We start from the raw sequence: 11,757 nt of genomic DNA, 5'->3' as shown, positions 1-11,757 counted from the left end.
TTTTTTGGTTCAGACAATCTATTGGAGGGAAAAAAGTGAAGAGGTTTCCTCCTTTTTCATATGGTATATGATCTCTTTCTGAACATATTAGATGGTGTCTAAATGCTGTAAGACTGTGAGCGTTACAGAATGTATCACTATACTTCTATCACAACAAAAAGAAAACCATTAACTGCAAGAAATGAAGAAATAAGTTACAGTGGAGGTTTTTTTCCCCCCTTTATTTCAGACCTTGGGCAGTTATGCCTTACAAGTGAAGAAAGTGCTGTAGTTTGACAAGCCCTTTTGTACAGAACAGGCTGTTAAAATAAATAATACTCTGTTTTTAAGGAAGTCACAGTGCTGATGGGGATTCAGTTTTCTCACACTCAAAATACATGCTCCAAGCACCTCTGTGATGAGAAGCAAATGATGGGCAAAAAATAGGCTTAACTCACCTACCTCAGTTCCCCCATTCTGAGTAAATCGGAACTCCTGAGCCACAAAACTTACTGCTGCTACATCTTGTAGCTCTTTAGAATTACTCCTTTCAGAAGTTGTCTGGCAATTAGCCAAATAACTAAAGCAATTGTATTGTATCTTTATTAGTGTAAAATTGATGCAGGTCTTAACAAAATCTATTAACCCTAAAATACTACGAATCTTCTGGAGAGTGGAGAGTGACTGTTGGCTGCCCATTACTATGCATATGTCCTTTTTCATGACCGTGTTGCTCAGTTTTCTGTAGCAGTTTGAAAGCCCAACTAGGGTTAGACTTTGGCTCCTCTGAAGGAGGAAGTCTATGAAGGTCAGAACACGTTGCCAGAAATGCATCACTCTGGTTTTCCATACCAAATGTTTGTTTTCTTTTTGTTGTTAAAGAGAGTCTTGTCCCATGCCCTCCATGCCCTTGATATTAGCCGTTTGGGTAATTTTCTGCTTGACATCATGGGACAGTTACTTTCCATAGAAGCAGTTTCCAGGTGGGGAAGAATATAAGGACCAGATACAAAATTTTCAGATCAGAGTAACACCACATGCACTTAAAATTAAGCTTGTGCTGAAGTAAGTTTTGTGGATGATGTCCTAACTGCAGCTCCCATTTATTTGTTGTAGCTTTTTACCTGAGTAGCACTTCAGACACCTATAAACCCACTAAAGCACAAGGGATTTGTGCTTTAGACAAGGCCGATATCATTGATTGATGTGCAGCATTGAGCCCGAGTGTGGAGAGAGCATTTCTAGGTCAGTGTCCAAGCTATGGGTGTGTTTCTTAATGTGCTGCAATAAGATGCATCTGTTTCTCAACTCTTCTATCAAAAAACCCCACTAGCCATCATTTCCTGCTGTAATATTTATATGCAGTGAAGCTCACAAGCCCAGGTGTCCTTGATAATACGGTACAGTTAAGCAGTTACAGAGTTAGAGTATATATATATATTTTTTTCCTGATTAGTCATTGAAGTAAAATCCACACTTGGATTTAATTTTAAACTGAGCACCTCCTGAATTCAGAGCCACTTAGTGCCCCCCTGTCAAGCCATAATCAGACAAGATCGCTCTGTCCCCCCATCACATAAAATCCTTCAAACAGCCTGTTCTTTTGGGGAGATACAAGTACCTTGACCCTATCTCTCTTGGGACTTATTTCGGGTCTGAACATGGGACTATAAGGCTTCAGGGTACACATAATGCAAAAGACATCAGCCCCTGTAAACTATGACAAATGTAAATGAGTGGTTTGCCGCTCCATAAGGATGACTTACTGGTTTCTCACTAGGATGTGGAGGGGATGGAGCAGTGCTGCCAAGGATTGAAGTCAGGACCAACTGCTCAGTTGACTGATTTTCCTCTTGTTCCTGTTTGAGACTTCTGAAGTTTGACCCTGCCTTGCTACGTACCTTTTGTTATTCTATTCATAGTTGGTAGCATTTGCCCCTGATTTTTATTTTACTTTATGCAGCCAATGATTACCTTGTAACAGTACTGCTGTATTCAGCACTTCAAACTGTAGCTGAGACAAAAAAGTTACTCTAATAGTGAGTACCCAAAAAATGTATAGATGGACCTGCAGCAACATATAGATATTAAACATTAAAGCATTTCCTTTGGCCTCATTTTGCTCTTGGGAGAGGAGTTCGTTGGAAAGCATCCAGTTACACCCTGAACGCTACTTGAACGAGGATTGAAGTTCCCAGGGACTTGACACTAACAGAGTTGCTTTCTAACTTTTTTAATGAGGAAGAATTCCTTTTTCAGCTCTGGTGTAAACAAAAAACAGCTGCAGCAAACGCTCTGTTGGGTAATGGTTAGAGCAGGGGTCTGAGAATGAGGTGTGGCCCCATTAGGGTCAAGGGAAAAACTTCTATTATTTTCAGGATTTGACCCCGTTCTCTTTCCCCCTCCCCAATTCTTGTGCAATCTCTGCTGATGGAAAGTGGCCAAGTCCCAGATTTCCTGCACTTCCGAGCTTCTGTTTGTAAACTCAGGGGGGAAAGATACCTAGCTGGTTTGCACAACACTTGGAGATTTTTAAAATTAAATGATGGGTTTAAACAAATTGTTCTCCTTTGTGATCTGCCCTTAGTTGCAGTCATGGTTTCAGTAGATTCCTCCAGCATCGACTTACGTTTCTAGCATTGATTGGGATACTCTGCAGATAATTATCTAGCAGGTGGCAAAGTCGGAACTAATCCATCAATTGGTTAAATTCCACCTAGTCCAAATAATCCTGTTAGTGGCTGTTTTGCCCTTTCAGCAGTCACTTTAATTAATATTCAGGCTTGTGCAGGCAGTCAGGTTTCTGCCCTGCTGAAGCAGGACTTGATTGTTTTAATTTTAAATTAGAATTAATTTCTAAGGGTCATCTTTGTCCCATGTCAAAAACACAGAACGACCTCTCAAAAACTTGCAATCAGTTCATCACCAGCTCTCTTTCTGCTTTATCTGCTGTGATCATCTTGTCTAGTTTTGTCTCTTCTCTTTGGAATATACTGATGCTTCAAGGACATGTGTGTAAGTAACTTCTGAAATGGATGGGACTCCCCATAAGAAATCAATTCCCATGTATCCGATTGCAACATTAAGCTATAAGCAACAAAGATGGCACTTTCCTATACATTGTAAGCCAGGAACATATTTGCAATGTCATGAAAGCAATTTATAAAGCTGATTGAGAATGCAGGACTTCATGTGGAAACTTCTGAATGAAAAGGTTTTCACCCAGTACTTCAAGAGGATTTTTTTTTCATTTTGTTGCAATGGAGCACAAAACAAAGTGAATATGGATTTTCTACATTTGGTGAAATATCTGCTCAAGTTGAAGAAATCAAGTTGCTCTACTTGATTTCTTCTTGTTTTGGCAGCTTTCTGCTCCCTCAGGCTGGAACAACTCTGTTCTGTTGGGTTTAGTGGCAGAAACTCAGGGAAGAAAAATCTGGAATTACCACTTCAAACTGTTTTTCAGATTAAAAAAAATGAAACCCAGGTTTTCACTTTGCTTTGAAAGTTCACAGTAGGTAAACTACAATGTTTGCTAAAGGTGGCTTCTAGAGAGGTGTTGTTTCTGTCAGGGTTAAGTAACTTTTGACTGACTTAACAGGAAAGCAGAAGGCTTTGAAACAGAATTGAGTTCTTTAGCAGTGATTTAGAGGCTTTTCTAAGGTATGATGTTTCAAAGATGCTGTTTCTTTTAAGAAGATAGTGTTAATCAAATAGATGAGTTGCAATACAAAGAGAAACCTTTACAGGTTGGGCTGGGTAGCTTTGATTCTGAACTTCTCTTGCCTTTGAATTGTTTTTGCAGCAGCCCTGCTAGTGTAAAGTAACACAAGCATAATTGGTTTGGCTGGCAGAATTTTCGGACAGGGAGCTGATGTCCAGTGCACATTGGTACCACGCCACAGTGGCCTGTGTGTTGTCATAAATTTGGTTTTGTTTGTTTTATAACAAAGCATAGAACTGTATTAATCATTTCCTCTTCATCGAATACTTCCAGTCCTTTATTGCCTACCCCCATGGCACAGTTTTGCCCAGTGAAGTGTTCATTGTAGGTTTTATTAGCATTAAGGCCGCATCAATTGACTCTTCTTGGCACGCAGGGTCAAGCAGGCTGCGTCGTGAGTTAAAAGTTCAGCACGGTCAGCAGGCTTCTCGGTCTGTATGTACAGCTAGAGAGGGAGTTGCTTGCTAAGAAGGCTCAGTTGAAGTGTCTGTGCAAAGCACTGGGTGGAATGCTTGCCACAAATCTGTGTCAGCTGATATTTCTTTAAAATCCAATTGTATTAAAAAAAATAAATAAATCACATAGCATTGCAGTAGCGCTGGATGGGAAGAAACCACATGTTGTATCTGTAATTTTGGTGTGTGAATAAATAGTATGGGAACCTGAAAAGATCACATGGAACTTTTGTATTTCTAATACTTTATTCTTAAAATATCTTCTTGCTTTTGCTGTGCCATACAACAGTGTTTACACAGTCTGAGGGAGTGTCTGCATTCTCCGGCTGTTCTCCTGCCGTAAGTGGTGTGCTTTGCTGACCTGTGCACACTCATCCGAAACCTCAGCATGACCCAGTCCCTATTTCTGCTGTAAGAATAGGCACAGCTGAGTTTGTCAAGAGTGGAAGCCCCTGTTGCCTAGGGGGCAACCCTCCTCCTGAAAGAGATGTCAAGATGCAGAATAAATTCAATAGGAATTTTTTTTGGCAGGAAGCAATCTTTTTTTCTTCTGAATTCTTAAACAGTCTGGAAAGAGCAGATCTCGCTTATGGAAATTGCGTGTGCTGACAGCCTCTGCACCTCAGGTAAAGCCTAGAGAAATGTGTGATATTTTTATCAGTGTCAAGTCTTTAGACTATGATTATTTTCCCCCCCCCCCAATGTATCCATTCCCCACATCAAAAATATCACTGCGGAAGAGGAAAGAACACAAGGATCAGAACTAAAAGGCTGAAATTGCCCTGAAATGCCTTTTCCCAGGGCAAGTGCATACACTGATTACACAAACATGGACTGAAATTCATTTCCCGAAGACTGTCCGTCATTCACATATCCAGGTAACCCTCAAATAAGTGGGCTTTACGCCAAGGCTTGCAGATGTGTTTGAGGAGGTAGCCTGTGACTTCATAGACATTTTTTCCTCCACTTATTCTTTTAAGCTCCAGAGCTCCCAGAATAGGGATCAGACTGTTCCCATTCCCAGGAAACAAAATTCAGAAATGCATTTAAATTCTGAGTGCTGCCAACATGCGGGTGATTGAGGTGTAGCAGTGGGTGGTTCTCTCAGCAAACACCTGGTTTCTTTCACTGTGAGCTCTTCTAAATTTTGTCTCAGACTTCCTTCCCCCTCCCTTCTCACCTTCTTCCTCACTGTCCCTACCTCATTGACACAACGTTAATTTCTTCATTTTCTTTCCAATTGCTATTTTTCCTAGGATAGCATTCGCTTGTGCTTAACTGTTGTTTTTGTTGGGGATGGGTTTTGTTTTGGCAGATGTTTATTGAACAAAACAAGATGAAAAGGCAAAGTCAATTGCTTCTGCAAAATTCTGCTCCTGATCAACAGCTTTTGAAGGCTTTGGATGACAATGCTAAGCTAACCCACACGTTAGAGGAAGAGAGGCTTCAACACCAACAAAAGGTAAAACAGAATTACTTTTAATCTCATGCAGAAGTATTTTGAAAGCCTCCTGAGTTTAAGGAGTGTCATGTATTTGTTATGTTCAGAATTATGTGAGGTCGTGTGCACCATAAGAGTTCACAATCTAAAAACTAAATTTCAGAGAAGATAGTGATTCCCTCCTTCTGGGTCACTGGTAAGACATGAGTACAAAACCTGAATGGTTTTCAGCCTGAAGGCTCTGGTTTTGGTGAGTATTTTATTCTGGATGCTAGTAAAGTGCAATTACAAGCATTACTTCAAGTTCCATTAAGTGAAGAAGAGATGACAGAAAAATATTTTGGACGTTGAGTAATATAAAGGGTGTCCTGAGGGGATAAGCTAAGAAGACCAGGAGGTGAGAGAGAGGCAGTTCACATTAGTAGTCTGGTCGCTTGCTAAAGAGATCCATGGGGAAGAGGCAGACGTAGTTGAGCAGGGAAGTGTTAGGTGAACGCTGCAAAGTGGTGTGATAGGGTCTGAAGTGCTAGGTCTAAACAGGTACATTCTTTGAAACTGGACTAGATCAATCTCTAACTGGGAGAAATCACCATTGCTTCACTTGAAAGCCTGAAAAGGCTTTTTTTTCCCTTAGCTGTGAGGCCTGTTCTTAAAACTCTGGTAATAGAGTAATGCTAGGAATAGGTAGACACAGTTCCTGTGCTTTTATCAATGCAGCAATACTAAGACTGTATGTAATTTCATATGCTTCTGAGTGAGTATTTTGGAAGAATAATTGCCAGTTCATAGAAAACCTCTGCATCTTTAACTCCTTGAAGTCTAGAGCAAAATGTATATGTTTAGGGAGCTGGGAAGTGATTGCTACTCTGCACCTGAATGCTGCCTCTAAACCTGATGTTCCATAGTTCACCCACTGGCATCTGCATGAGTTGAGACAAGGGAGTTTAAATAACCAACCTGTCAGTGGAAGCAGTCAGTAAGAGAACAAAAATGTCAATGTTCTCATGCTTCAAATGAAGAAATGTTCTGAAATTAAGTTCTAATTATGTGATAAAAACTCTATAAAAAGAAAGAGGGAACATCTTACAGCTTAAATACTTTGGAGCTAAAGACGTATTTTAAAGAAGAGGTAAAACAAGTTAGGATCACAATAGAAAATTCTGACATCTTGCAGAAAAATCTGTCCAGCTCTCATTCAAAAATTGTCCTCTTTCTAGGACTTGTAGTTCACTCCTATACTGTAACACCATGTTTTCAGGAATGACTGTGCCTAATGGGTCATTTGTCAAAAGGAAGGACAGAAAATACCTTTTATTGTAATGAATGCTGTTATTTGCCAACTGCAGGTGAAAGAATTGGAAGAGCAGCTAGAAAATCAAGCTCTGCATAAGGAGATTAGTCGTCTTAAACAGCAACTAGAACTTTTGGAAGAAGATAAAAAGGAACTAGAGCTTAAGTGTCAGAACGCAGAAGAAAAAGCTAAAGACCTAAAGCATTCAGGTAAAATCATGCAATGACTTTTATTTTAGAGGTACAGTTGGGGGGTGTGTGTGAGTGGTGCATGCCTGATAGAATTACACATTTTACGTTTGAGACCTCAGAAGCAACAGCTTTTGTGTTGCTGAGATCCAGACCTGTGCTTCACAAGACAAAGTGCAGCAAACTGCCTTCAGCCACAGAACAGTCATGTCTGTGTGAAAGAATAACCTCGTAAAACTTCTGTGAGGTAGAAAAATACTGTTCTTAGATTGACGTGAGTCTTACAGGTGGGTATATACATGTGAATGGGTTTCTTTGTGAAAGAGACAATCCTTCGTATTCAGTCAAAATGTATCCTCTTACCTAGTTTTAAAAATAAATAAAATGGGATAATTCTGCTCTTTTTTTTCTTTTTTGCAAAGATGCACAGTGATTTATCAGACTGTGGAGTCTACATTGTATGAATTGTACAAAAATATCCCATAATTATCAAGCTACCCAACCATTTAATAGTCTTGCAATAAAGACATGATTTAGCCCTTCATATTGACATGTGAGAAAACAATTTTTGCTGATGTGAGACAGTCTGGGAGGGTGTTTCTTTTTCTTTTTTTTTTTTTTTTTTTTTTTTTTTTCTTAAAACAGATATTGAAAAGGTAAGTACTGCCTTCAGAGCCCAACAAAGGGAGTTAGCCAAAGAAATCCGGTGAGCTTTTATGGCTCATATGCATGAGAATTATACATCTAAATTTCTTACTTGTAGTCAAATATTTTTGTCCATGTCAAGTGACTGAAAGGAAGGAAACAGCCTTGCTAGCTACTGTGTGTGTCTGTCTCTTAAGATTTAAACTAATGCCCAAAGAATACAGGCATAGAAGACTCACAGAATATTTAGGCGGGAACAGCTGTTGCAGTGCAGAGTTTCGTACAGTTATCGCTGTCAGGATGGTGCCTGGCTTGTCTGCAGCGTCCTACCTACTGACTGAGGAAATTTCTGATCTAATGCTCTTTATTCAAAATTGCTTTTAAAAAGGGCCCGTGGTGTGTGTGGTCTCCCTATAGGGAATGTGGGGTTATGGCTGGTTAAGTACTTACACGTGCCTTTACTTACAGTCCTTCTTCAGCTCAAGGCCTAAGCAGGCGCTAGAGAAGCATCTGAGCCCCCGTCAGAGGAGGCCGAAGTCCCTATCCTTACCTAAGACTCCACGTATAGCCACGCTTTTCTGAAACATGTCCTTAAGAGCAGAATTGTCTTTAAGCTTGTTAGCAGTCTTGCTTGGAAGAACTACTTGGTGTTAGAGTTTTACATTACCCAGCATTAAAATAGGCCTAGGCAGTATATGAGCTCTTCTCAGCTGCCCTGGAAAAGATCTAACTCTCACAGTGGATTCTTTCCTTACAGGCTTATTTGTCCTTCAGAAGAAATTTATCAGTATTAAGATTGTACCTGAAATTTAAAGTCACTCAGTTGATTTTTTTTTTTTTTCATTTTTAAATTTAAAGAAAATGTTAAAGATTGTAATTTTACTTTGAATCTACTATTATGAGAAGAAAGAACCATGTCCACTTTGGAAATCATGTTCTGTACTTCTGCCGTAATTCCTACTGTTTTCAGAACAACTGTTAAGAAGTTTTGTAACTAAAAGAAATTTAAGACTTCTTTTTCTGTTTCTGCCCTTCCTCAGTTAATTGCATTTGAAAACATTTCAAGTGCAGAGAAGTAATTTCCATATTTTAGATCTGACATGAAAACAAGACAGGAAGAATCCATTCTGCCCACCACCCAGTTTTGGCCATTTTTATGGGGAAAACCCACAGAGATAAGTCTGCAAGCTGAAATTGTTAATTTATTTCATCTCATTAGTTCATTCTCAAATGCAACCTCAAACAGACCATCGCAGGAATGTGATAAACTTTTCCCTGCTCTATCATTTTATGTGAAGGATCCTGTATAAGGGAGGGTGTAATTTTTAGTTTTGAAAGTAACTCAGGTTGGAGATAACTTGTTTAATGAGAATCCTGTACATCTAGGACATTGTTCTTGGTAGGAAATATTGCCAAAAATCAAACTTCTAGCAGTTGTGTGGTTTAGCCTTGTTGTTTGTTTTTTAGTTAATCAGTAGCTTTTTTACTTAAACCATCAGAGGTTTTTTTAGAGCAGATGTGAGAAACCAAGAACTCACTCTAGTTTGTTTTATTGCTCTTGCGCAGTTGATGAACTTCAAAAACGAATACAGCAGTCTGAAAATCCTGTACCGCCTCCTCCACCGCCACCCCCTCCTCCTCTTCCTCCTCCCCCTCCTCCTAACCCTATACGGTAAGTGCTTAAATCAAGGGTCACAGCATTAATGCTTTGCTGAAGCAGAATACATTACACGAACTTGCATCCAAGCAGGAAGAGGGTCTTTGAAGAAAAAAAGGCTTTCTCCATCTGTCTTGGGCTCTTTACTGGCAGGACATGCTCTGTGCCCCGCCTGCCAACAGACGAACACCCTGACCAATTTTGAACAGTGCCTGCCTGCCAAGCCTAATGAATTATCTAGAGTGTGACTTTGGAGGAGGAGGGATACCTGTCTCCTCTAAATTTAGGAGATTATTTTTTTTCTATTCACCTTGTAGCTGTAATTATAGACTTGTGCAATGCTTGTCTGAATCTACTGCTAAGAAAACCCCTTTGAACCAAAGGATATGTTGGGTTAATGTGTGTCCCTTCCTGTCGGCTACTGGCGGTGAAAATGCAGACTCTGTTGAGTTCCCACAATTACTTTCATAAGTTAAAAAGAAAAAAACAAAACAGAAAATCACCACCATGCGGTGGCTCACCAGTTTTAGGCGGAATTATCAAAATTAAGCCATATTTTTGCAAAGGACTGTAAAAGAGGCTGACCAATATATGATGTATCAGGCATTAGACCTGAATTAATTAACTAAGACCTAAAGTGTGCTTAGTTAATTTTAGGAACTTCATGTTGTCTGCTTGGTTTTAAAAATAAATGGACTTTGACACTTTCTAACCTTCTGTAATAGAAATTACATACAGAAGTCTTCTTAACTACCGTGTTAGATATATGAATAGAGATGATTAGTAGGGAGAACTCATCCCTTTGTGCATCTTGCTTTGTTTTTAAAACTCTAAACATGTTTTGAGCAATTGTGTTTGGTCTTTTGCTCCTTTTATGCCCGATGACTCATTTGGCTTGCTTGCTTCTTTCCCACTAATGTGTAGCATGAATTAACTGTGTAGGGGTGTTGTGGGGGTTTTGTTTTGTTTAAGTTTGTGCCCTTTACTATTTAGAATAGATAACACTATTCATTTTAAGCCCTGTAGTAGCTAAGTCAGACTATTTCCTTCATGCACGGTGATGTTCATGTGTGTAGAGGTTGTCTCAGAGCCTAGGCACTGGATGCTGCTTTTTTCTGGGACAGAGTTTTGACCCTTTGTGTCAGGGAGGTCATTCTACTCTGTAAGGAGCAATGTTCGGTAGGGAGTGATCATCAGATGTGCATAGGAGCTTATACTTGGGTTTTGAGATGAAGCGTTTCCTTGTCTGGACTTATACATTTTGACTATAGTGCAGGAATAATTATTTGATACTGTAAGAAGATTACAGACTTGGGGTTGGTGAGAAGATACTGGTCTCTGTATTTAAGTGTCCTCTGGAGAATAATACTTCAGTATCTACAGCTCTTCCTTCCTTTTATTATGCCAGAGCAGCTTCAATTTGTCATGTGTCACAACGAGACACTGTCTTTTAATATTCAAATTTTGGAGTGTTTTGATTTGTGCCTAATGTCTGTTAAAAATAAATAAATTTCTCTGGTGCATTTTGGTGGGAGGCATTGTGGGGGGTAATTCAATACATACATCTGCATAATCAAGTATAAGCAAGATGCTTGTGTGTCATGTTCAAGTTCATTCTAACAGTGTGTAATACAGGACAGAATGACAATCTGCAGTTTCATTTTCCCCAAAGGTCTCTCATGTCAATGATTCGCAAGAGATCTCACTCCAACACCAATGTGAGCAAGAAGGAGAAACCTCCTCAGCAGGAGCCAGGTATGGCTCATCCTTTCTCAAGTCATGCGGATTATTCACTAGGTACTGCAGATAAAGCTAGTGAAAATGAACTGTGGGTACAGATAGTGAAGCAAATGCTCATAACTGTCAATATTAACAACTGCTACCCATGTCCCAGCATATTCATATACCTTGCAGTCCAGAAATGTGATTACAGCCCAGTCATACGTGCTCTGAGATAGGAAATGGTGTCTTTGGCATTGTAGCTTTGGTACTGCAAGCTTCCTCGAGATTCCTAGCAAATTTGTGTAGCCCTTGTAGCCATCTGTGTCCCCACAACTGAGCTGGTGATCAGCATCCAGTTTATTTTTTCCAAATGGATTTTAGTATGAACAATCTTTGAGGCTGCAGATCAAAAACCTTAAAGGAAGACCCAGCACTTGCTCGAACTCAAAAAAAGGTTCTTATCTTCCTACTTCTGGCTCTCACGCTTATCAGAGATGTCACTGAGCTGATTTCATTCACTGATGTAGCAGAAAAATTTACCTTTTTTTTTTTTTTTTTTTTTCCACTTGGGGAGAGGGTGGTAACATTTCGTAGAGGCTCACAGAAGGACATGACAAGATAAACTCTTAGCTGAGCATGCTGATGTGCTGGGTGA

The 11,757-nt window shown here is 39.7% G+C and overlaps 1 protein-coding gene across 1 annotated transcript in view; it reads left to right on the top strand.

Moving 5' to 3' along the window:
* The window catches only part of SHTN1 (shootin 1), a 46,541-nt gene that overhangs the window by 16,209 nt on the left and 18,575 nt on the right, over positions 1-11,757 (top strand). Inside the window, exons 6-9 of the mRNA XM_035896899.1 lie at positions 5,474-5,620; positions 6,946-7,099; positions 9,290-9,395; positions 11,053-11,135. Coding sequence (XP_035752792.1) covers positions 5,474-5,620; positions 6,946-7,099; positions 9,290-9,395; positions 11,053-11,135 — 490 coding nt within the window. The remainder of the gene's footprint in view (positions 1-5,473; positions 5,621-6,945; positions 7,100-9,289; positions 9,396-11,052; positions 11,136-11,757) is intronic.

The sequence above is a fragment of the Egretta garzetta genome, unplaced genomic scaffold (assembly GCF_000687185.1).
Source record: "Egretta garzetta isolate BGI_Z169 unplaced genomic scaffold, ASM68718v1 scaffold486, whole genome shotgun sequence".
In the NCBI taxonomy this organism is placed as follows: Eukaryota; Metazoa; Chordata; class Aves; order Pelecaniformes; family Ardeidae; genus Egretta; species Egretta garzetta.
This window is presented reverse-complemented; position numbering and strand designations above follow the sequence as displayed.